Source organism: Zootoca vivipara, chromosome 1, assembly GCF_963506605.1.
Source record: "Zootoca vivipara chromosome 1, rZooViv1.1, whole genome shotgun sequence".
Lineage (NCBI taxonomy): Eukaryota > Metazoa > Chordata > Lepidosauria > Squamata > Lacertidae > Zootoca > Zootoca vivipara.
Window position 1 is genome coordinate 63,165,245 of NC_083276.1, and position 27,466 is coordinate 63,192,710.

General features: G+C 40.0%; 1 protein-coding gene across 3 annotated transcripts in view; it reads right to left on the minus strand.

Annotated features, from left to right (window-relative positions):
* The window catches only part of MPPED2 (metallophosphoesterase domain containing 2), a 129,282-nt gene that overhangs the window by 75,335 nt on the left and 26,481 nt on the right, over positions 1-27,466 (minus strand). For 2 of the 3 annotated variants that reach the window (XM_035117862.2, XM_035117871.2), the window contains exon 3: positions 10,191-10,372. In XM_035117862.2, the coding sequence (XP_034973753.1) occupies positions 10,191-10,372 (182 nt within the window). Of the gene's footprint in view, positions 1-10,190; positions 10,373-27,466 lie in introns of those variants that run through there. The other variant, XM_035117881.2, reaches the window with a different exon arrangement.

Sequence of the window (27,466 nt, forward strand, 5' to 3'; positions counted from 1 at the left end):
AAGGCTGATTTAAAATAATATTTTTAAAATGAAATAAATTACTACCAGTTCAGTTTTTCTATACTTACTCAGGCAATATATACCATGAGAAAATCAGAGCAGGGTCATAAACCCAAATTAATATGCTGTACTGAGGGAAGCGATAATGTGGGTGGGGGGAAGCAAAAATGACGCAGAGGAATATAAGTAGATTTCTAACTACTTAAAAAACCCATGTGCCGCAAGGGCAACATGTAAAAGAGAGCAGAATAGTGTGTGAGAGTGGATCAGGAACTATGTGCACCAACAGGGAATAGGCACTACATTTTTTGCCAGGGCCGAATTGCCAGATTGACTATCTGGAATGCATGGTTCCCTTTCCTAGACTGGAAACAAAGTGTACCGTTGCAAACAAGGGCAGCAGCTGTGCTCTTTGATAGCACCAGTGCTTTTTTTCGGGGGGGGGGACGACAACGCAGGGGTACACATACCCCTAAACATTTTGTGAACCTAACGGGAGAAGAAACTCAAAAAAATAGTTTCTTCTCTAGCACGGTGAATCGTCAGTTCCATTGCCACCCCCCCGATGGCGGCCTCATTTTCTGTCACGGCGTTTCCTGAGTCTCAGACGGAAGTGAGTGTTTAATGTATGAAGCAGTGTGGAATGTGTGGTGTTTTACTGATGAAAGTTTGGCCTCACTGAAAGGCAGTATTTCAATGTGAGTAGAAAAATTACTATTTTTCATCATTATGAGGTAATGCATGTTCTTTGTACTTTTGCCCATTTACTGTATTTGTTTTTCCTGATTTGAACTATAAAATGGTGGTTTTCCTGAGACAAAATGAGAGTACCCCTAAACATTTTTTTAAGAAAAAAAGCACTGGATAGCACTGACCCCTTATGGGGTGGGTGTAGAAGGCCAAATACACCTCCTTCTTTCCTGCTGAACAAGTGATCTGTGCTTTCAGCATTCATCATCTAGTTCAAATCTTTGTGCCTTTATTATGCATTGTTTTATTGCACATATTGCTTTACTCTAATGTAGTAAATTATCTCGAGTAAATATTTTAAAGCAGGCAACTCTGCTACAGCATCAGACTCCTGAATCTGTTTGTCAGATTTCCATGTGAGCTAACAGACACAAATTGGGATTAAAACTGGTCATCTGCTCATATCCCCGCCCACAGTGAACTGCCACCTTATCTCTGCCCTCCAAGTGTTATCATCTCCTCTACATTAGTCAAAAGGTTAAACCAAACACTTCCATTTTCTCTAATCCCAAGTCACATATCACCATGACTCACAAGCTTTAACACACAGAGAGAAGCGCTAGCTATATCAATGTCTAAAAATACAAACCAAAAAAGGCAGAAAAACAGTACAGTAGCTGACCAAAACTTCAGCAATATCTTCATTAGTCTTTTTTCTGTCAATAACACATGAACTATCTGATTAAAATATATATTCAGACCAGATTACACCAGTACATTTGCACTGAAACCAATGAGGAAAACCAAAGTTTAGCTAGGAAGCTAGAAGCTCAAAACAAAATTAAATGTAATTATATCTCCTCTCCCAGACAGAAAAAAAACCTATAATGATATTATGGTAAAAATATACAAATGAGGAAGAATATGATTCACAAATCAGCATTAAACAACCAAATTGGATAAATACTGCAGTAAGACCATTGTCATATACAAGAATTCCCCATGTTGGAAAATGCTGCAGAGATGTACGGTAAGTTTCTTTGATGTTTCCACAGCAGCTATTTGCATCAGGTTTAAAGAGACAGGCTTAAAGTTAAAAATTTAAGCTGACAATCAGCTTGACTCCTCATCAGTATTTGCAGCTCAACCTGAAACTTTAAATTATTTTCTTCAGACTTTCCCTGCTTTTTTGTTGTTGTTGTTGTTGCTCCGTTTTGCATGACAAAGGTGAGCGCCACATAAGAGCATGCACCAATTTAGTTATTCACACACATTTCTAGCTGGGCTTCCACTTTCACTTTGCATGCTCATTCCGCACTGGAGTGGAGAAGAACATGAGTTTTATTTGAGATGTCTTTCAATAAACATCCCATGCAGCAGTCATAACTTAGAACTATGCAAACATTTGCCAGGAGCAGGCATATTTTTAGGGGTGTTAACAAGGCAGTGTGCAATCCAAGAGGTATCGTCCAGAGCCCCTTATGATGTTGCAGACATGCCCAGTGCAACTTTTGTACCACACAGCTCAAATGTACTAAAGCTAAATGCAGCTGCTCAGGGTGGCAAAATATTTTGGACAGTCCTGAAGAAAATGTGTTAACAAGAGGAAACCATAGCAGCAAGACGTAATACAACAAAGCTAATAAAACTCTGCTTTATTCAATAGCAACATAAATGATCCTCTTTCTGTTGGGAGTTCTGTATGATAACATGATTTCAGAAAAAGATAACCACATAGGAAGCCAACTTAACTGAAAGTAGCCAAGGTCCTCTGTAGCATTGGTAAAGGATTACAATGCTAGGACCATTTAGTTACAATATACCGTGTTTCTCATATTATAAGACACGTCTTATATTTATTTTTTCCTCAAAAAAAAACACTATGGCTTATTTTCAAGGGATGTCTTATTTTTTTCCTCCTCCTCCTGCCGCAGCCAGCATTGCTGCTTCGCCTATCTCTATGTCTTATTTTCGAGGTATGGCTTATATTCCTTGAATGCTTAAAAATCCTGCTATGGCTTATTTTATGGGTATGTCTTAAAATATGAGAAACAGGGTATTTATACACTTCACCCAGGTAACTTGTACGGGTAGATGAGAGAGAGAGGAAGGAAGGAAGGAAGGAAGGAAGGGCAGTAGGAACCATTCTCCGTCTATTTATTTCCCCCCGCACACACACTTCTGTGCAAAGCTGCAATCATGGGCTAACCCAGCTTTGGAGTGGTAGCACAAGGGCTCTAGCAACATCCTAGAGCCCTCACACTGCCTTCCCAGCCAGGTAGGCAGACCTCCATCTTGCAGGGGTTCCTGGCTTTACTGCTTTTGTGTGTATGTGTGGACTCCTGAAACCAAACCCTTGCATAAGATGTGAGTTAATTTGTATCATGAGACTCATTTTAATAACCATATTTATTGTGATAAATATTACATCCTGCTTCATAGCCCTACATTTTTCGGCTACTTCTGAGTACACAGCATGTGAAGAGATATTTTGTATTATGCCACAAGTGCTATAATTACATACTTTCCAATGCAAACTGATACAAGCCTACTCTGAAGCAAATCCCTTATGTTCAATGGGGTTTACTCCAGGGAAAGGGACTCTTAAAGTTATGCTTGCTCTATATACAGCTACACAGTAAAGGTAGAAATGTGAATTGTATCATACAACGTAAGAATGTATGTGGACAGAAAATACACTAGCCATCACATAATAATTTTAATTCTTCCCTTAGCCCATAATGCTGTGTTTACTGCAAGGTCAGTTAAGTTACTATAAGGGATTTTTAATGAAAACAATTATAAATTTAAAGTAACTGTGTTTAAAGCATTTAACAGTCACTAGGGTCAAGTGATTACAGCAGTTACAAGACCCCTGGGATATGTTCACACCAAAACAAAGTGAATAAATTACCTCAGCAGGCGTGTGTAATCACTAAGTGACCACAAAGGTCATGCAGTGTACAAGCCAAGACGACTTTCATGCAAAACCAATAATGAAAATTTATCAGTCAAGGAGAAGGAGAAGAAACTTAAGGGCTGCAATTCTACACACACTCACCTGGATGTATGCCCCCCCTCCCCGAACCCAAAGGGACTTACTTCTGAGTAGACATGTATAGGAAGGATTGTGTGAAGGAAGAATCAAAGTTAGCTGATGGGCTAATGAAAAGCAGAGATGAGAGATAAAATAACAGGCTTAGATAACAGTATATAGGGATAGTAAAGGAATACATGAGGAGGAAGAGGAAGGGGAAGGAATAAACTTTGATTAGTTATATTGAAGATCAGATTCTAAACTGTTCACTCAGCTAGACTCTTAAGTAGGCTTTTCTACTTAATTGACTATAAATTGGTTTCTAGACTCAATTTAATATGCTGGTTATGACCTTTAAATTTCATGCTCCTTTCCATACAGAGGATGGTTTGTTACCCAGGATAGAGCATTTTTGGCAGTTCTTGGGAGGGTTTGTTCAGCTCATCTCCTGCTCATTCTTTTTGTATCAAGCCAAGTTTATTCTTGTTCTGAAAGCCCTTGAGGCCCTCCGATTATTGCTTATTGTCTGAAGAGGCTGGTTTTTGCAGTTGTTCTCAATAGTTATTCTTTCTGGGCCTTCCACTGCTAAATATCATTCATGCTTTTATTTATTTGTTGGATGCTTTCTGATTGTTGGGTTTACTTCTTTTAGCGTTAGTGTTATATTATCTGTGGTTTGTACGAGTCTGCGGTTTTTATTTGATTTGTTTTGTTGTGTTTTGTTTTATGATGGGCGTACAGCCGAATAAACATATTTGCTTTGCTTTTAGCGTTGTTTTGTAGATTTTAACTACAGTGGTACCTCGCAGGATGAAATTAATTCGTTCCACGAGTCATTTCGTGTTGTGATCATTTCGTCTTGCGAAGCATAGTTTCCCATAGGAATGCATTGAAATTTTCATGCGTTCCTATGGAGGGGGGAGTGCAAAAAAGGTGCAGACTCACCCGCCATGGCCGGAGGTTTTTCAGGGGGAAGCAGGAGGAGGGCCAGGGAGAGCCTCCCACCCTCCTTCCCCAGCAGCCAAACCCTCGCACCCAACCAGCCAGCCAGCCAGCCCGTTCGCGCGCAGGCAGGCAGGCAGGCAGGCTGGCTGGCTGGCTGTGTGGTTGGCCTCTCCCGTTCGCTCGCAGGCGGCTTAAGGCGAGTGAGGGGGGATCCGGCTGCTGTGGAAGCCGGGTGATGGCGGCGGCGGAAGCGCGTGGTGGGCAGGCTCTGGGCAATGGCGGCGGCGGAAGTGTGAGGCGGGCAGGCTCTCGGTCTGACTTTCTCCTCCTCACCGTGCCCTGCTTCGTCTTGCGAGTCTGCCAAAAAAAATTCGCAAAACGTTTTCGTTTTGTGATTTTTTGCGTGCCGCGAGGTGTTCATCTAGCGAGATATACCACTGTACTTCATAGACCTTTTAAATCAGGGCTCAGCAAACTTTTTGGTTCAAAGGACCATATGCAACTAACTAGGTGGCTGAGGACCATATATCAGCAGGCATGGCTGGAGCTGGCATTGCCATATAAATATTACCAAGACACTACTAGTTGTAGTAGTAGTACTGGTTTCCAAAGCATCTAGATGACGGAAAATTTAAAATGAATTTTAAAAACCCCAATATAGGAAATAACACCATAATATTTTTTCAGAAGTGAACAACAACAAAGCAAAGCAAAGCACAATACAACAGAAGACCCCATCAAATGAAATACTCCCAATAAATTATGTTAAAATGCTGTTTGAAAAAATATGCCAATACTGTTAAAAATTCTAACATCTCTTGGGGAAAATAGAAAGTCTATACTGGTTGTTGAAAAGATTGTAATGTGGGTGCCAGGTGAATCTCTTTGGGGAGAGTATCCACAGGTATAGGGCCACTAACAAAAAGGCCACCCTCCGAATTTCAGTAGGAGGGGAGGCACAGAGGAGGACCTCCAGGGATTATTACCTTATGGCACAGGCAAGTGCATATGGGAAGAGGTGTCCATCAAGGGTTCCCAAGTTGTGTAAGGCTTTATAAAAAACAGCACCTTGAATTGGGCCCAGAAACACACTGGAAGCAAGTGTGAGTGAGCAAGAACTGGAATAAAATATTCTGATCACCTAATCCCCAATGGCAACCTTGCTGCTAAATTCTGTATCAGTTGAACCTTCTAGACAATTTTCAACGACAACACCATGTTTAACACATTGCTGGAATCCAAACATGAGATAACCTACCGTGTTTCCCACATTTTAAGACACCGTCTTATATCTATTTTACTCAAGAAAATAAGCCTATGGCTTATTTTCGGTGGGGTGTCTTATTTTTTTTAATTAAGCAATCTACATTTTGACCTTTGGAGCTGGGCGCGCGTCATACTTTTTCACCGGTGAGCGTGGTCAGAGCCAGGAGCACGCCCAGCGCTGCCCGCGCTCCTCCTGGGGCCGCCATGCTCAACTCCCGTGCCCAGCCAACCCAGAGACCCTCCCCTCATTGCCACCAATGCCGTGGGGCATTTCTTTTCATAGAATCATATGATTCTATGCCTCTTTTCAGGAGGAGGAGGCAGACGCCCGGAACCGGCTGCTGCAGCTGGGCCAGGCGGAGGCGAGGCCGCTGCTTGCCCCTGGGGGCTGTGGAGGCGGCTGGGCGGGGACAGCCGGACCCCAGCCGGGTAGCAGCAGCAGCGGGAGGACGAGTATGGTGCTGCTGCTGGCCACGGCAGGAGGAAGCAGGCGCCCGAAAGCGGCGGCTGCTGCAGCCCCGACAGAGCGCGCAGCAGCGCCGCTCGTCCCGGGGCAGCGGGACCCAGCAGCAGCGCCGTCCTCATCCTCCCGCTGCTGTTGCTGCTGCTGCCGGGCCAGGTGGAGGCAAGCCGCTGCTCGCCTCGTTCCTGGGGGTTGCAGAGGAGGCTGGGCGGGGACAGCTGGAGCCCAGTCACGCAGCAGCGGAAGGATGAGGACGGCACTGCTGCTGGGTCCCGCTGCCTCGGGAGGAGTGGCACTGCTGCGCGCTCTGTCGGGACTGCAGTAGCCGCTGCCTTCGGGCGCCTGCTTCCTTGCCGCGGCCAGCAGCAGCACCATACTCCACCTCCCGCTGCTGCCCGGCTGGGCTCTGGCTGTCCCTGCCCAGCTGCCTCCGCAGCCCCCAGGGGCGAGCAGTGGCCTCGCCTCCGCCGGGCCCAGCTGCAGCAGCCGGTTCCGGGCGTCTGCCTCCTCCTCCCGAAAAGAGGCAGACGTCCTCCTCCTCCTGCGGCCAGTGTGCTGTGTCCCACTGGCTGGCTGGGCGCTAGCGGTCTCACTCCACGCAGCGCGGAGGTATGGCTTATTTTCAGGGGGTGTCTTCTATTTAACAAATACTTTAAAAGCCTGCTATGGCTTACTTTATGACTACGCCTTAAAAAGGGGGAAACACGTAGCACTAACAATCTAAACTCTGGTAATCAGCATTCAGACAGAGGACCTAGCTGGGCTACCAGACTAAAATGGCATCCACATGCACCCTTCAGTGACAGCAACTGATTGAATACTACCCCTATTCTGTGAACCTGATCCTTCAGAAAGAGCACTACACACTTCCACTTTTTGGCTCTCATCCACCCATTCCTGCAGCCAGGCTCTTGCAAAGCACACTGGCTACCACACCTGACTGAAATGAAAAGGAGAAATAGAGTTAGGTGTCATCTGTATACTGAGGCAACACTCTTCAAAATTCCACTTAGTGCTTTCCTGTAGATGTGAAATAGTATAGGCCTGCAGTGGTGTCCAAACTTTTTTCAAAGAGGGCCAGATTTGATGAAGTGAAGGCCGACCAAAGGGCCAACCAAAGTTGTTGACCTTTTTTTAGGAGTGATTTACCCCAGGAAATAAACTGCCACAGGGGCAGGATTAAACCGACCGGCGGGCCAGATGAGGCCCCCATAACAGACTTTGGACATAGGGGTTAATATTGGATCCTAAAGAACCCTATTCTGTAGGTTCTACAAGGCCAAGCAAAAATCCTCCAGCACAACCTTCTAGGATTGACCATCCAGCTTAGGAGCAAAACTACTGCAAAACAGGAAGATCTACCTCTTGCCTGGACATTGGACAAACATCCCAAACATATACCATGACTGATGGTATTGAAAGCCTCTGGGAGATCAAGAAAAGCAAGCAGAGTCACAATCCCAACACAAATTCCCTCAGAGGGCAAACAAGTTACTCATCGTACCAAAATTAGGCCCAATACCTGATTTAAAAGGATAAAAGCTAAATCAACAAGAGAACCTGGATCTGATCAGTGGTCTAGAACTTCATCTGGGAAGGAAACATTTGTCTTTGGTCTGCAGTCTCCTGGCCCAAGGATAATTTTTTTCAGGTGCATCAAACTACCATCTCATTCAGGCAAGTTCAGTACCACTTCCTCTTGTACTGGTGAATTTATAACCTGCTTGGCCCAAAAAGGTTTCATTCCCAGATGGATTTTATAAGCACAAAGAGCAAGGATCAAGCACGTAAGCCTAAACAACAACAGCCTGAAACAGCACCAGCTGAAAATCATCCATCAATACTGAACTGGACAGTGCTCGGAACATCTCCATAAATGGACCTGCCAACAATGTGAATGCTAACTCCAGACTACTGCAAACAGTTTATTTAAATAGGAAGGCAATGCTGATACATAACATATAGCTGTCATGTGAATTAATTAGGCAAAGTATATTCCATGATACACTGAGAATGCTTTGGTCTTTCAGATATGCTGAGATAGAACAGGGCTAAAGAATTCGTGACCCTTCAGTTGTTGTTGTACTCTAACTCCCTTCAGCCTCTGCAGACATGTCCAATGGTCAGGGATTATAGGAGTTGCATCTGGAAAGCAAGAGGTTCCCTAGAGTGGCAGAGAAGCTGACCACAGCTCTACTTTGTGGGTCCTGGATTTTATGGGAAGATTAGTCAATATTTGAGTCTGCAACTTTGAAGAGGAGCAATTATGAAGACACTCTGTTTTGTGACTGTATTTTATTTTATTTTTGCAAATCAAGCAAATATTGATGAAGCAGGGTATAAAAATGATATAAACAATATTTCAAAGTAATTTCCCAAATCAAATTCAATCTAGACCATTCTCTACACTATATCAGAAGGGAGCTTTATCCTTATGAAGCAATGCTGCAACTCAAAACAGCATGCATAATATTAATGAAGAGAGGGCTGTCCTTAAATTATTATAGCCACGAACCATTTCAAATAGAAGACCGACACTGTTAGTATTCAGTCCCAGTACCAAGAATTGCAGAATGGGAAGGGACACCGAGGGTTATTTAGTCCAACCCCCTCCAATGCCTTCAAAGGCAAAGGAAATGGAGAAACAATGTCCAAAATAAGACAAAGGGTTTACAAATCAAATTGGAATGGGGAATAAACTGGAAGATGGTCAATATAGATAGAGAAAGGGGTAAAGGGTAAAGAAAAGCCAATATGTGGAAGAACAACTATTTCTTTTCTTTTCTTGTTAACCCCCACCCCAACAAAAAAAATCCTTTTATGAACAAAAATTTCACTTCTCTCATCTCCCCAGGGGCTTTCCAAGGGAATCCAGTGGGATTTAATGATGCCATTAGGGGCCTTTAGCGACACGGTCACTAGACACAAGCCATAAGAGGGCAGTGTCAAAGCCATGTTTTAAAAGGCTTTTTCTATAATGATGCAGTTTCATTTAGACAAGTAAAACTTTTTTAGAAGGCTAGTTCATTCCTAAGGGTCAGCTTGCCATTTTAGTCTTCATACTACCCTCCTCTCCCTTTTCTAGCTAATCTCCCCAAGTTACCTAGGCACATGCAATTGGCCTCAAGATTTCTCACATGCCAGAGATACCCACTACCTTGATTTAGAGCTATCATTGCTGTCTTTCATTTTACTTGTTAAACCATTATGTCAACTTATTAGAGGCTCACTAAGATCAGTGGGCTGTTAGAATATACTTAGCAAAATTCAGCTAGGCAACAGGTGCCTTGCTCCTTGGAGACTTTAATGCATATGAGAAGCCATCAGTCATAAGGAGGTTAATATGCTTGCACCCCTTTATCTGAAACATATGTCCATCTCACAGCATTATGCTGCTACAGAGACCCTTTCGAGGCACATTTTCTACCGCATAAAGTAGGAACAGTAGTTATATTTTTGCTAATCATTCGTCTTTTGCACAGGGACAGAAACTCAGTTAACCACCAGAACAGACACAGCAGGGTGCTTACAGCTGCCCCCCCAAAAACTATTCAGCTTTTGTCATTGTTTGATACCAAATGACTGAGCATCAAGTACTGAAAATATAAGAACAAACATATAAATCCATGCTTAATTAATAGAAACATATTTTGACTGGAAAGAGAACATAGCACAATGACAAGGCTATGGGGTGAATGTTCTTCAAAGCTTTAACACAATTAGGAGGCTGTAAGTGACACTTGGATAGCAAAGGTTAATTGGGGTCACCAAAATGCAGTAATTCCTTACCTAACCAGTCATTAAACTTCTTAACCTCAGAAGGCAGCCCCAACTCAGTGAAATCGCCCGTATGAAGCAAGATGTCCCCATAAGGCATCTGGATTCCATCTGTTCTGGAGTGTGTGTCTGAGATGCAGACAAACCGCGTGTGGCCTGCTGGTTTCGGTGTGTCATATGGAATAGGGTCGACCCTAAAGCAAACATAAGAGATTCCATCAGAATTAATATTTGCTACACATGTCGAACACATTGGGCACAATTCATTCAAAATATAGGTGCAGCTTATATGCGTGCAGAATTTCCACAGGTTACAGAACCCTGCTTTTAAACTACTAAGCGCATGCACAAGCCCTTGTTGTAGATGGCACAATGGAATGTCTCAACCCAATCCATGATCCTAGAAGATATAACTGGATGGCAATATAGGGAAACATGTTCATATTATCAATTTCCCTACTGCCCCATCATGCTGTCTGTTTGCTAGACTGGCACACAGATAGATAAGAAGGGAGGAAACAGGCCTATGGAAATCCTCTGCATGAACTTTCTGCACCAACTGTTCAGGTAGATTGTTCAATTATTTCATAATGGAAATGTTAGTCTACAGCAGGCATCCCCAAACTGCGGCCCTCCAGATGTTTTGGCCTACAACTCCCATGATCTCTAGCTAACAGGACCAGTGGTCGGGGAAGATGGGAATTGTAGTCCAAAACATCTGGAGGGCCGAAGTTTGGGGATGCCTGGTCTACAGCATAGATACTGTACTGTACCCAGCCCCGTACAACTTTTCTCTTGTTAAACAGTACTATATTAGAGTGAAATCCTATGCAAGTATGCCCAGAAGTCCCATTAATTCAATAGAACTTACTCCCAGGAAGGCATTTAAAGGATTGTAGCCTTAATCATTTAGTTATGAAGTGCTTTACAGTGTTTACCAGATAGCAAGCGAATTGTTTACCATATACATCATTTTGAGTTTAAAATATATACACAAACTTACCAGCCTTGAAAGTATTAAAAAAAAATCCAGAATGAAATGTGGACCTTCATAATTCAATTCAGAGGGCAATATTTATGAAAACAACTGACAATACTTTATCAAGCAACTAGGAGCATGAGCCATTCACTCATACATGCAATGGGAAAACCTATTTCATCATATACAGCTTATTAATCCTGCAAAACTTTTATTCACCAGGAAGAGCAACCCTAATGAGGGGTTGGGGAGGTGCAGAGCAGTGAACCACCTTGCTGGCTAGGATAGAAGTCAGGGGCTTCGCCCTCCCCCATGGTCAGCTCAAGACTGGCACAGCTGAAGGACACAAGGATTGTAGGATTTTGGATCCAGCAGATCTAAAACCTCTGTTGCCCCACTGTGAAATTTCAGATTTTGGGGGCTTTCCACTGACTATTGCCCAACAGGATTGCTCCTGTCTAATGGAAAGGACACTTCGCCGCGCCCCAATTCTCCCCACCACCCAGCTATTGATACCAAGGGATAGGGTTGCAGCCTTAATCCAACACAAATAGTTGACAAATAGGTAAGTTATTACCCTGCTTGCCAGAATGCATGGCATAACCATTAATTCTTAAATAAAATCTTTATTTTGTTTTGGTTTTGTGCCTCTTTCTCCTTTTAGATGGCAAAGGTATTATCTATAATCACAGATTTTGCTTACTCTTGCATATATTGTTAAGCAGAAAGCCAAAATAATGGGTTGACTGAATAATTATATGGCCTATATAAACATTTAGCAAATCTGAACAGTAACATACAATTAAATGGATTTCCCCCCACAACGTTCATAAATTAATAAGGCATTTATCACAGACAAAACTCACTTACTGAGACTATTCTGGCAACCTAGGTGTAACTGTGATTATGAACGTAGCATATGTTTATCTAGTGCCTTCTTTCCTGTGTAATAACAGTGGGTAATTTTTCCCTTTTAATTTTCTAGAAAAAACACCAGAAAGTAAACATCTGGTGCTTTATGGCTACAATCTTATCGACCTCATGTCACTTCAGTAGAAAATGAACTTCTGCTTTCAGTGCTATAGAGTACCTTGTTCAGGTCTGCGTCTCTGTGTTAGGTTTGAATAAATACATCAGACCTGTGACACTCCCTTTTGCTTTTTTTTGTTCCCTCTATTTCCCTAGCTTCCTCCAGCTCATTCCCAAACACATTTGCTATTTTCAAATTTATTTTTCCCTATAAGAATGGCTGGGTAATGGGACAGGTGGGAAGAGAGAGACAGAATATGTTAGAGGCAGAAGATGAGTGAATAATGAACGGACACAGACCCTGCAATCATAATCTGAGGCCCTTTTTGTGTGCCTCCTCCATGAGAGGTCCACAGGATGGCAACAGGAGAACAGGTGTATCCATGTGTGGAGGTTGCCCCAAGGTAGGCTTGTCTGGCACCTTTCATTACGTATTTTTAGGTGCTAGGCGAAAATGTTTCTCTACAACCAGCCCTTGGGTGGATTAACATTAAAGGGCCTTTTAAATGTGTCTGTGAGTGAGGGTAAGTTTCTTTTATTGTGCATTTTGGGTTCTCATTTTGTAATCTCGCCTTGTGATTCCCTATACATTTAAGGATCTGTAGCTTTTTCCTGCTAAAAATGTATGTGTAAAATATGTGATAGGTTTGCACATTTTTGGCCCTGGCCCTGATTCAGACTGACACACAGAGAGGCTTTTCCTGGTATACAAATAAAGGAGTAGGAAAATATCCACCTGCTTAATGTCCCCTGCCATTACACTGAAAAGAGAGGGGGCACTTTAATGAAGAGTTTGTATTAAAATGCATGCCAAGCTAAACTAAGAATTCCAGTAGTGTTGCCATTAACTGTTGTTGTTTAGTCGTGTCCGACTCTTCGTGACCCCATGGACCAGAGCACAGCAGGCACTCCTGTCTTCCACTGCCTCCCACAGTTTGGTCAAACTCATGCTCGTAGCTTCGATAACACTGTCCAACCATCTCGTCCTCTGTCGTCCCCTTCTCCTTGTGCCCTCAATCTTTCCCAACATCAGGGTCTTTTCCAGGGAGTCATCTCTTCTCATGAGGTGGCCAAAGTATTGGAGCCTCAGCTTCACGATCTGTCCTTCCAGTGAGCACTCAGGGTTGATTTCCTTTAGAATGGATAGGTTTGATCTTCTTGCAGTCCATGGGACTCTCAAGAGTCTCCTCCAGCACCATAATTCAAAAGCATCAATTCTTCGGCGATCAGCCTTCTTCATGGTCCAGCTCTCACTTCCATACATCACTACTGGGAAAACCATAGCTTTAACTATACGGACCTTTGTCGGCAAGGTGATGTCTCTGCTTTTTAAGATGCTGTCTAGGTTTGTCATTGCTTTTCTCCCAAGAAGCAGGCGTCTTTTAATTTCGTGACTGCTGTCACCATCTGCAGTGATCAAGGAGCCCAAGAAAGTAAAATCTCTCACTGCCTCCATTTCTTCCCCTTCTATTTGCCAGGAGGTGATGGGACCAGTGGCCATGATCTTGGTTTTTTTTATGTTGAGCTTCAGACCATATTTTGCACTCTCCTCTTTCACCCTCATTAAAAGGTTCTTTAATTCCTCCTCACTTTCTGCCATCAAGGTTGTGTCATCTGCATATCTGAGGTTGTTGATATATCTTCCGGCAATCTTAATTCCGGTTTGGGCTTCATCTAGTCCAGCCTTTCGCATGATGAATTCTGCATATAAGTTAAATAAGCAGGGAGACAATATACAACCTTGTCGTACTCCTTTTCCAATTTTCAACCAATCAGTTGTTCCATATCCAGTTCTAACTGTAGCTTCTTGTCCCACATAGAGATTTCTCAGGAGAGACAAGAAGCTACAGTTAGAACTGGATATGGAACGACAGATTGGTTCAAAATTGGGAAAGGAGTACGACAAGGTTGTATATTGTCTCCCTGCTTATTTAACTTATATGCAGAATAAGTTAACTAGAATCTGCCAAAACTTTGATCAGGGAATGGGTTACAGGTATTGACAGGTTAACTGACTTCCCCAGTTTATCAGAAGCATAGCTTGAAAGAAAATCCAGTAGCAATGACTCGGCTATATAACTAGTAATCCCTTAATGCAGATCAAAGATGTGTTCTAAAAAATCCAACCCGTTTACAGGATTCTTCAAGCTGCTAAACCTGAAGTCAAAGCCAAGTTCTTAAAACTCTATAAAACAGAAGAACAAGCCCACCCCATGGTGTAATTCTATCAATTTGAATTAAGTATCTGAATGTTACAGCAAGAAGATCTTCTTCCAAGAGGAGTGATGCTGACAAGCTCTTAACCCTAACCTTTTTGGCAAGGACCACGGTAATAACAGTGTCTTAATGAGAGAAATAAAATAGCATTGGTTCAGACCTCAGGATAATGAATAGAACTTCATATACTATGTTATAGGATGGCACTTGTGGATGGCACAGTTCTCAAGAGTTCCAAATGAACTGATGATAGGAAAGGGGGAAAGCAGAAAGGATTCATAATCTTGATGAGATACTAAGGTCTTGCTCAGGTCATTATTTAAACTGAGGCAGCTAAGAATTAATTCAGAATATAATCTCCACACTTCATGCAGGAGGACCTGAAGCTGATACAGATATAACCTCCATTGTGCAGACACTGCTGAAAACACTATCCCTGGGGTAAGCAGAAATTGTTTATCAATTCTAACATTTCCTTGTCTTTCGTCATTCATTCATTCATGTGTGGCTTCCAGTATATGTGAAAAATTCAAGAGATATTCATAAATGACATGTTCCAACATGAGCCAGAAGAATTGGGACTTGAATCAAAGGGTCGTGGGTGATAATTTTTCTTCTTCCGACCAAAGTGCTATGTATAGGACTGGCATAAGAGTCAGAAATTTGATAGGTGCAACTTTCTCCCACCTAAAAGAGTCTGATAGGAACAGCTGCACCTGCAGAATATCTACCTGATATGCAATTGATGGCACAGTATCTGTCAGGAAAATGCTAGGAATCCCAGGCTTATTGCCAGAATTGTGAAGCTATAACAAGGGCACAATATACAAGGACTGTGTAGTAATGTGTATCTTAAATAGTTGTGTATAAATTATTAATAATATCAAATATCATTCATAGTGACAAGGCAACAATGTGTGAAGATGATTATTGCTATTTATCATTAACAGGTAACCTTTAATCACAGAGACTTGTATCCTGTGATTTCACTGTAGAAACATATAATTTGATGTTAGGTCACATGCTGGTTTCACCATTCCTTTAAAATAAAACAAAGTTTGTATTCCTTAAGAATGCTTGGAAATGTATGTTAAATCAAAGAATGTGATCCAGTTTATATAAAATAGCAATGCTACTTCAACACTGGACATAATTTAAAACATAAGCTACTAACTCCCAATGGTCAGAGCTTTAAATAGTTTTCCTCCCTACACAGAAAAGCAAAGTTACACAAAATAGGTAAATAATGTGCAAGTATTTTCTTAGTGAGACAGTGATTTACATGAGCCTATGGGCTACCTATTGTCTATGATTGGACTGGATCTCAAGCTCAAGTCACTGATTCCAGTCCAACACTATGTACAGTCCAACACTATGTACAACACTTGGATCACAAGAGCTCCCGCAACATCATTTTGCAAGCACTGAATCAAAGTTCAAATTCTGGAAATCATACATTCAGGGCAAAGAATCAAGTACATATAAGTCATGTTCATTTCAAATTTGCATTGTACCAAAGAGTTTATCCAGTCATGAAGTCTATGCATCAAGGTTGGCCAAGCAGATGCCTATCTATGGGAAGCCCACAAGTGACAGCTCTGCTTGTGGCTCCCAGCAACTGACATTCAAAGGCATGGATACAGAACACAGCCATCAGGGCTAGTAGCCTTATACAGCCTTTTCCTCCAAGAGTTTTTATAATCCTCTTATAAAGGCATTGGTAGCAATGCTATACCTACCTTATGGAAATGAATTCCATAGTTTAACAGTGCTGTGTGACAAAATGCACTGCTAAAATGAGCTCCCGCTCTCCACAGAATAATTCTGAAATTGAAGCTAATTTTTACTTCCCCAAATATTTGGTCAGAAGGACGGTAACTTTACTACATACTTGTACTATAAGAAAGCTGCTGTGCTCCCTTTTCCTCTAGAAGCAAAATATATAGTGCAAAAGAGAGCTTCTGTAGTGTCTTTGCAGAGGTTTCATCTTCTAACCTAAAGGCGTCTCCTTCTCCAGGGATAAGATGCAATTCAATCTTCATTCCATCACAGAACAATTTCTCTGCTTCACAAAAGGTACCAGTCATGCCAGCTGCTCTGCTATATGATAAAGCTTTCCTTCCACAAAAAGACAGAACTGCAGCCCAAACACCAATTGAAATTAAAGTGGGTTTTTGCCGGGCAAATTACAATTGCCTCCATCTTTACTTGGCAAACAATTCAAAGAGATGTGCAAACAGTTTTGGATATTGGACAAGTTACCCTAATAGCCACATGGTATAAGCAACTTTTGAAATGTTTGTGATACAGTTGGGTCAAATAGTTGAAAGAGGAAAAGTCAAAAATCCTAATGAGCACGCATAAGCCTTTGTTGTTGTTGTTGTTTAGTTGTTTAGTCGTGTCCGACTCTTCGTGACCCCATGGACCATAGCACGCCAGGCACTCCTGTCTTGCACTGCCTCCCGCAGTTTGGTCAAACTCATGTTCGTAGCTTCGAGAACACTGTCCAACCATCTCGTCCTCTGTCGTCCCCTTCTCCTAGTGCCCTCAATCTTTCCCAGCATCAGGGTCTTTTCCAAGGATTCTTCTCTTCTCATGAGGTGGCATAAGCCTTTGGGCATGCCTAAATAGCTTTCTTTGGATCCTGACTACAGCTCTTCATCAAAATAGATTTTGATTGGCTTTAGGCAAAAACATTTAATATACTCTATTCATTTTTAAGCAACAGGCTTAAGGGATACGGAATCCCAATGAATAGCAGGGAGGTGCAGAGCAGCACCTATTATGTAAATATGTAACTATGATGTAACATTATGCAAGAGTTGGTACTTGAATGTGATTGGTTTCTGCTATTCACTCTCTTTACTGCTTTGCATTGCATCTATTATTTTGACCTTCTAGAATGCCTTGGCAGAAATGTATATACCGGTAAGTGTAAAAAGAAGATATATAACATCTGCGGTGAGGAGAAAATGTTTTTTGTTGATTGGATCAATAACCAAATTTTAAGTAAGGAAAAGAAAAATGATAATGAAATATTCTTTCCTTGTGAGCTTCAGGATCACATACTCCCCACAAAGAACTTTAAGGGAGCAGAAACATTTCTGTTAATCTAAACAAATTTCTTAACTAGTTTCATATTAGTTTGAATTATGTATTCATTTGCATAATAAGAAAGATCTGATGATAGAGTCAGTGAACCCACAATCCAACAGTGGGTTCTGGGTATAAAGTGTTAGCATAGTTAATTTTCCAAAGAGTCCACATCTGAACTAATACCAATACAGTATCTGCATAGCAAGAGCAGCTAAATCTGCTAAAATGATACTACAGTATAAGCAATTTTGTGCGTGGTATTTTTTAAACAACGGACAGTCTATTTTTAAAAAAATCAACTTTTGCCCCAAGAACAAAAATATTAATTCCAAATAATTTAATAAACATTATCAACAGAGCAACAGCCTGGCATTCTCTTTGCGAAAGCCCTTCATTGCAAACTTCAGAAATAAGGTTCTGAAATACCCTTACTGAAGTACAAGGAAAGACTGAAATACACTTACTGTGCTTTTAGGATATGTTTAAAACCCTCTATTCATTTGTGGTTCTCAAAGAGCTTGGCCTTGAGCACTGATTATTGTTACTAACCATTCCTTTCAGAACTAATAATTCCACAGAAATTGTTTCCTCTTAGCATAAAACAAAAATATAGTTGCCCATGAACATTGCTATGCCTTTGTTATGACTTATTCAAAGTGTTTAGTTTAAACAAAACAAAAAGTCAACAGCATTGTAAGAAGGGACCTTGAAGAAAATGGGCCTTCTTTATATTAATATATAATGCTTCTATAATGTAATAAGCAGAGGTTTTGTGGCCAACCACATAGAAAGTTATCTATATACACTGTGTCTATCCTTCCATCTTCAAAAATTAATGAATTAAGACTTTCTCAGAGGGAATACCCGAGACATTCCCATTTATCATCAGTTATCCTGACTTATGTGGTCAACAATTATTCTTCCTGTGTTAAATCATTTATTTTACAATGAGTTACAAAAATGAATTATAGTCAAGATAAAAATTTGCCTCGAGGTTAGTTTTAGAAACTCAATTTAAAAATTGTTTTACCTTCAGTTTTATACCAGCAAAAGACACACAGAGCGAAACATGGCCATAAAGTTAGCAATTATAACACAAGTCAGTTGGGAGTGAAACACACTGAAATGCTTCATTGTACACATCCACAAATCAAAGTTAAAGCCTTACTACTTATTGAGCAGAAGCTGCCACTAATGAGAAAATAAGATTAGCAAACATTTCATATGCAGCAGCACATGAGATTTTTGAATATATGAAAACTGCTTTCTAAATTTGTCTCCACTTTCGTTAGTTGGGCTGCAAGACTGATGGTGCCATGCACTAGAGAATGCCAGTTTCTATGCCTAATAAAGTGAGTATGTATCTGCTTATTCTCAAGTGTAGAAGAAAATTGTCAACACATAAGAAGCTCAAGGCCTGAGAAAGAAACAAGCTGCACAACATAACATTTTATGATGCAGAATTAGATTCAGGAAATGTAATTTCACTTATGTGATTTACTTATGAGCAAGGCAAATGCAATCTTGCTGATTGCACTTTAAGACAAAAGACTCCATCTACTTACAGTGGTACCTCTATTTGCAAATAACTCTACTTACGATTTTTTCTACTTACAAATGGAGCTCCGTCCGCCATCTTGGATGCGGTTTAGATAGGATTTTTTCTACTTACGAATTTTTAGATAGGGTTGCTTCGACTTACGAATTTTTTCTCCCAATGCATTCCTATGGGATTCGACTTACAATTTTTTTTGACTTACAAATGTGTGTTCGGAACGCATTAAATTCGTAAGTAGAGGTACCACTGTTTTTAGAAATGATTATGAAGCCATGGTTAAAACATGGCTTACCGTGGCTATTGGAGAACTTGTGGATCCAAATTTGGATCCAATGGAGAAGCCCATTAGTATAGGACAGGCATCCCCAAACTGCGGCCCTCCAGATGTTTTGGCCTACAACTCCCATGATCCCTAGGTAGCAGGGAAATGAAGACGAGAAAGGTAGTATGCATCCCTGATAATGGCTCTCTGCTTGTGAACCCTGGCTTGTAAGAGGCTGCTTTGACCAGGGCTGGATTTATCAATCAACCAGCTAACAAGGTCCTGGCTTAGGGGCCATGGTTTTCGTAATAAAGCAATGGCTTTGACAATCACCCATGTAAAGGTTTCTGTGGTCTGCTGGGAAGCACAGTAGTTTCCAAGAGATCCACACAAAATAGTATGACAACTGCTGGTCAAGGTGGTAACAGACCATCCTGTTTCAACAGGTGTAGAGTACTGGATGATTTGTTCTGCTTGTTAAGTTGGTGTTTGATCTCATATATGTGTGTGTTTACGCTCACAAATTCTGTATTTTGATCATTGCTCAATGGTAGTCTATTCCAAATTGTGAAAATGTATCTTACTTTGATTGGAATACATGCCACACAGGCCCGCAACTATGCCAAGAAACAGAAACCTCTCTCCAATCAAAAAGAATGTGGCCATACGAATGCTGAAGGAAACTACATGCACTGTATTTTTCTGTCTATAAGATGCCCCCATGTATAAGACGCCCCCAATTTTTGGGGACTCCAATTTAAGAAAATGGGGGGAGAGATCTATCCGTGTATAAGATGCCTCCAAATTTTGGACATTATTTTTAGGTGAAAAACCTAGTCTTATACAGTACACAGAAAAATACGGTATGTATGAGCTCTTCCACTCATTTCTATGGAGTAAACCAGATCATAAAACCCTTCAAAAGAAATGTGGTGTCTTCATTGAAATGAATAGGGCAAATCTTGTTGGCAACAGACCTTCATGTGTGCACAAGAGTTCCTATACAAACATTATTTTTTATTATTATTATTATTATTATTATTATTATTGCATGAGCTTGTTTCAAACCACTAGCAAAAGCAATTATTTTACATGTATTTTCCCTTCTATTTATTGTTTGTCTTCTATTTTGCTATATATACTTTATTTATTTTGATCTCTAAAAAGAATAAATAAAGTGGAACATTGGGGGTGGGGGTGGGGACACATCAAGGCTATGTCTTATACCCAGATGCAAGTACTTAAGTTGTGCAGATTTCTACAGGATTTCTAAGCATATAAGCTTAAGAATTTATTGCTGCCTTTTTGTTCAGTCTTATTTTATCTATTTTAGTGGCATAATTATTGATTATTCGCCAGGCTCTTTATAAAATCACAAGCCATCCATCCACAGAGTAGAAACAATATGAGGTGATTTTATAAACTATCACACACTTGGAATGGTCAGAATGAGGATTTTTCTGAATAACCATCGACCAGAATATTTCACACTACTTGGTCAGCAAATATGAATAACAAATGCAACTGGAGAAATCAGAGTTGGTTCAAATGCTCCATTTACAGAACAAAGAACTAAATTGGCAATGAATAATTCAGCCAACTCTAGAAATCTTTTGAAATTCCTTCCACGCTGAAATATTTGAGAACGTAGTAGCTACAGACATGGGTATGCTAGAAAATTGGGAGCAATATTAAATCTTGGGGGGTCTTTAATGACATGTACACATTTAAAATTTCCTTTAAATGTCCACTAAAGTTGTGATAAAGGGAACTCTATGTAAGAATACTGCAATAAGTATTCCACTTGAAGTTTCTGATTACTACTGCTACCATCAAATATAAAGCTAAGACATTATAGCTGACTGCAAACTCTCCAGTTATTGGAAGCCCCTAATCCGCCAAGGCAGATTTCTAAAGTAAAGTGATTAATCTTGTGATTATTTGTTCTGCAAGAAATTATGTGAAGTTCCTGATCTATGCATCATGGGCTCATTGAAGCACATACAGCTTCAATTGAAACTAGCACTAAACATAAAATGCCCTCTCCAACTGGCTAACTAAAGGATACCGCCGACGACTGCAAACTATTCTGCCCAACAATCACTCATGCAGAATGTGGTGACAGGAGACATATAAACATGATCCAGTGCATTACTTTTCCCTTGACCTTTGATAAATAAACTATGATCAAGATATAGCAAGGGTTGCAGACTTTCTGTCTTGTTATCCCTCTGTCTGCTGAGCATGACCATTTGAAGTATCAAGCCAAAGAAATTAAAAGAAGGTAAAGCCTGGATATGCTCACACCAGGGCAACTGTTTGGTAAAAATCTAACACCATAGGAATTTAACATGAAACCACTGGACATTTTATCTCTCCCACTATATCATCTATCTATCTATCTATCTATCTATCTATCTATCTATCTATCTATCTATCTATCTATCTATCATCTAAAAAGCAGTTGTATCAAAGAGCAAACACTATAATTCCTACAGGAATATTAGGTGTCGGTGAGCCCACTGCAAAGGGGAGTATAACTGCAAACGGGAACATTGGTGTTCGGTTAGGTTAACTCTTTAACATGTTCATCTTTTGAAAATGATTAAAAATTCCTTTGGGGTTTTTTGAGTGTTTTTGTTGCTGTGTACTAGAGCACAAAGATTAAGGTGATTTCAATCATAAGCATGTGTATACTCTAAAGTCTAAACAGCTAAACCACGGACTTTTGGTAAAAGGTGCAATTCTGAAATTAAAACTTTTGAAATAAAAAGAGCTGGTGTTGCCTTCTCTCATACTTTACTTCTTACTACGTATCGGTGTGTCGGAGGGTGAAATGTAATTGAACTTAAAGGGTGCTGTACTTTGCAGACTTCCCTTTCTTATTCTACCGCTCCATGATGCAGCTCCATGTCGTGCTTTTTGTTCTCCCAGCAAACCACCTAGCCGTTTCTCATTCTTTAGTTTGAAAACAGCTTGAAAAGCACACACTCACATCGAGAATGAAAGGTGGAGCTGTGCCTGTATTAGCTTTGCAGCCTCTGTTCAGCAGAATCACTTCACAATTGCTTGATTTGTTTCCCCAGGGACAGTGTGACATGAATGCCACATGAACTGCCAAACCTGGGAAAGGAACATTTCAATCAGCTGCTACAGTGGAGAATCAGACCTCCAGTGTCCATTGGCCAGATGTTATTTCATGCCCTGTTAGCAACCCTACAGCATGACTATCACTGCTACTTTTGATCTCTTGGCCATTTCAAACATTATCAGCCATGGTCAAATAAAATGAAGGGCTTCAAAAATAAAAGTGAATCTTTCTTCCTATGTCAGTCTTTTGCTAAATGAGGTTTGGCTAATGGAATGACACAAAGGATGCCAATGAATTAGAAAGGTAGAAACCACAAAGGAGAAAATATTTATCTGCACACAGCCCAAAAGACACTTCAAGATTTAAAATTGCAAACTATTCTGTCGGTCATCTATCAACCCACTGCTCCATCGAAGAATTCTACATACTTGCAACGCCCATAATAAAGGGTTCCACTTTTGGAAATGCGTTCTTTCATAAAACTAATTAGGTTGCAATCCTATACACACGTACTGAATAGGTCTTACTTCTGAGTAGACATTAGACTGTGCTGCAAATAACATAATGAACAGAATATAAGTCAAACTGAACAACTGGAATAGATTCAACACTAGTCAAATCTATAATAAGTTGCAGTCAACAACTTTCTCATATATATTTATGTTTCATATATATCTGCAAGCACATTAAAATTATTATTTTAACACTTTTTTAATTCATGAATTTTTTTACCTAATCATGTGACAATTATTACAATAATCAACAAAGCTGCTCCGGAAAAGAATACTACAAATCATAACATTCTGCAAGAAAATATGACCAAATAAAATTACAATATTTCTTGTAAAAAACACAAAAGTTACTCGAATTTGCTTTCATGGATGGTAATTATTTTCTTGACAGTATTGTATGAGGAGCAGAATTTATTTCTATTTACACTTGCAAGTCTCACTCTTAGATAATATGTTAACTTTTGCTATTGTTGCCAAATCAGAAATTTCATTAAGTCAATCTTTCCCATAAGGAAGCACTGCAACTTTCCAGTTGTAAGCAGTTATGGAGGGAACGGAGCCAATAATCACAGAGTTGGAAGGGACCACGAGGGTCATCTAGTCCAACCCCCCAGCACTGCAGGGATTTTTGCCCGTGTGGCTCGAACTTGTGACCCTGAGATTAAGAGTCTCATGCTCTATCCACTGAGCTAGATACAAATTCCTCATGCTCTTTTTTATTATAGGTGGCATACAGTAACATTATCAATAGTCGATATGTTTTAACCATAGCTGCCAAGTTATCCCTTTTTTACAGGGATTTTCCCTTATGCTGAATAGGCTTCCTCGCGAGAAAAGCGAAAACTTGGCAGCTATGGTTTTAACATCTTTTGTGCTTCATTTCCCCCCTTAAAATCAAAATGGGAGTATAAACTGTTGAGTTGTCATGAATATTTACGGTTTGAATTTGCTGAAATATAACTATAAAGCTGCAAACCTATACACCAGGTTTCCTCAACCTCGGCCCTCCAGATGTTTTTGGCCTACAACTCCCATGATCCCTAGCTAGCAGGACCAGTGGTCAGGGATGATGGGAATTGTAGTCTCAAAACATCTGGAGGGCAGAGGTTGAGGAAGCCTGATATACACACTCACCTGAGAATAAGTCCTGTTGAACTCAACAGGGCTTACTTCTGAGTAGACCTGGCCAGATGGTAGGGGTATAAATAATACAATTATTATTATTATTATTATTATTATTATTATTATTATTATTAGCTTGTACCATGAGTGCACGTTGCTCATTCCTTGCCCCTAATGGGGGCATCAGAAAATCTTTTCATATATTTATATAACATGCAAAATTAATATGACATACAGTACTTTAAAATGTTTTAACTCGTTTGCATTGAAATCTGTATGAATGCAGGTTCCCTTTACAGAGGGAGACAACTGACAGGCTGTACAACACTAGGTGCAGCAAGTACAGTTCTGCTTCCATACCTAAATATGTGGAGGGCAACATGTAAATAAGGATTAACTGCTGCATCAAGAATCGTGCTTCAAGTAAAATGCTTTTTCTGAACAAAAAAAAATTAAAATTACCAGGAAAAATATCTGATTTAAATCAACCCCCCCCCTGCTGTTCACATGACAGTAATCAATGTAATTTAAGGCAGTTTATCTGCTCCCTGTGCTGAACTACTTTTTCTATAGGAGACTTCTGCTGCTGCGTGACAGACAAAAATATATTTATTTTAAAAGGATCCGCCCTTCTCTTTATTTAAAGGCCTGTGTTTCCATCTCTTGATCTGACAGGGATACAGAAAAATGCTGCTAACTGGTCTCAATCTGTGTAGAGCTGGTGAAAGAAGGGTGGTTACAAACTGGATCAGAGACCTCTTTTCTTTCTTTTTTTAAGATTAAGTGGGACTGGCAGAAAAAGAAAACCTCAATTACAATTAAGTAATTTTAATTAAAAAGTTAATGCTTAAATCCTATGTATACATACCTGGGGCTAAGCCCCAGTGACAACAGTGGGATTTATTTGTTTAGTACAAAATTGTCCTGCATAAGAATATGCTCACTGAAAAAAAGTATTATAAAGGTGAGACAATGACAAGGAGTTACTAACCCATGAATGGCTGCCCATGTGCCATACATGTAAAGCAAAGGCATGGAAAAAGGGAGGAACCTGTTCTATTAAAATTGTCTACCAAAATTTTCAAATAGACTGACATAAAGTTGTGTTGGGGGGCGGGAATCTATGGGAGAAAGAGGAATGACAGTACAGTGGTACCTCGGTTTACGAACACAATTGGTTCCGGAAGTCTGTTCATAAACTGAAGCAAACTTTCCCATTGAAAGTAATGGAAAGTGGATTAATCTGTTCCAGATGGTCCACGGAGTGCCTGGCGTGCTATGGTCCATGGGGTCACGAAGAGTCGGACACGACTAAACGACTAAACAACAACAACAACAAATGGTCCACGGAGTACTTAAACTGAAGCGTTCATAAACTGAAGTGAACTTTCCCATTGAAAGTAATGGAAAGTGGATTAATCCATTCCAGACGGGTCCGCGGAGTACTCAACCTGAAGCGTACTTAACCCGAAGCATAGGTGTAATTGGTTCCGGAAGTCTGTTCATAAACTGAAGCGTTCATAAACTGAAGCGAACTTTCCCATTGAAAGTAATGGAAAGTGAATTAATCCGTTCCAGATGGGTCCGCGGCGTTCATAAACCGAAAATTCGTAAACTGAGGTGTTCATAAACCGAGGTTCCACTGTATCTCAAACAGACTAAAGAAGTGTTTGAAACTATATTGCCAAATGGAGAACAAATATCAATGACAATGTGGAAGATAATGTAAACAATGATCAGTAAACAGAAACAGGAAAAAGCAGAATGGGGGAAAAGACTAGAATGGGGGAAAGAGGTGGATTAACAATCCAATCAGAAAAGCACTAGAAAAAATGGTTCACATATTCGTCCGCAAAGAGCAAGAAACATAGGAAAAAGGAAGTGGAAAAGGGGTGTAGCATTTGATTCACGTTAAATTCACCAGGAATTTATACCAGTCCAAAATACTGTAGATTGCAATGAAGGTGTACACAAGACATAAATTTGGAAGAGGGGGAAATCACATATTCAGTCATGGACTCTAAATATATGCTTGAAATTATGTTTTGAAAAACAAAGTAAAGACAAATAGCAATAGATAAACTTTTCTCAGTAGACTATGGGTAGGTGTAAAATATGCACATAGAATTACCATAGAAAGGACAGAAATGAAAAAAACCCCAAAAGCAGAAGCTGTCTACTGTGTGTTCTAGTACGTGCATTAACAAACAAACTAACTAGGGAAGCACTGTGAAAAAGAATGATAAGGAAAGGCTTTCTGAACAACAAAGCAAAAATAGTAGTAGTATTCTGAGACAAATGTCACTTGAAACTTTTAAAAAGGGGGAAAGATGCACAGGAAGAACTGCGTAAAATATTATTAGGATTTAAAAGAAGGGGGGAAATAAATAGGCTAAAATACCTAAAATTCATGCTTTTATACTGTTTTTATAACAAGTTACACAAAACAAAGAGAATAAAAATTATAGAACCAGCTCATATGTTGAACATTGTATATACCCTCCCCCAAATTTAAACAGTAATTTAATGTGTTTTACAGTGACAGAAAGGTGGAATTTTCTCACTTCAGAAACTTCCATCTTTTAATTAATTAATTTGCTTGGGGTTTCTTCTGGCTATTGTTTGATGTGTTGCTTTAAATAGTAAGGCGTTTCCCATATTTTTCTTATCCATTCTGATATAGGAAGAGGACTTTTGTTCTTCCAGTTGCACCTGAGACATGACCATGCACATATCAACAGGACTGTGACTGGCTGTATATCCAACTTTTTTTAAAAAAATAAAATAATCCATAATATTTTTATTTCAACATATATTTGACCAAAATAATCTACAAAGTCTGTTTTGACTGCTCTCCAACTTCTTGTATTGGTTTTATAAATTTTGTTTTCCCATAGGATGTTAGGAAGCCACTGCTATATGAATTTTAATTTTCCCCTTAAGGTTGACTCTTATTAATAATGGTATTGTATTGAACAACAAAGTTGTTCCATTTCTTTAATGAAGTTAATCTGTTAACAGATCTTTCTCAGACTTATTTTCGAATGTTGGGGATAGCTGGTCGAAGCATTTGCTATATCCTTTTTTTGATCTGAGTTTTTCAGAAGTTTGCCAAAGGGATTTTCTTAATTAAAAATACGGAAATAGTGGTGGCCAGATAGAGTCCAACTTTAATATTACTTGTTCAAATGTGATTATGTTTAATTAACCAATTTGAAAAGTACCAAGTTTTGCAGGGACTGTACTAAACAAGCAATCCTGCAGATTCATTTGTTAAGAGATGCAGTAGGAGAGACGCCCATGGGTTTTTTATTATTATGTTTACACCAACACCAAACTTTCAAAACAGACATAGTGATTGACAAGCAAAGGGAGTCAAGGCTGTATGTTCTTGGTGCGTACCATAGCAGATCCCATAAGTA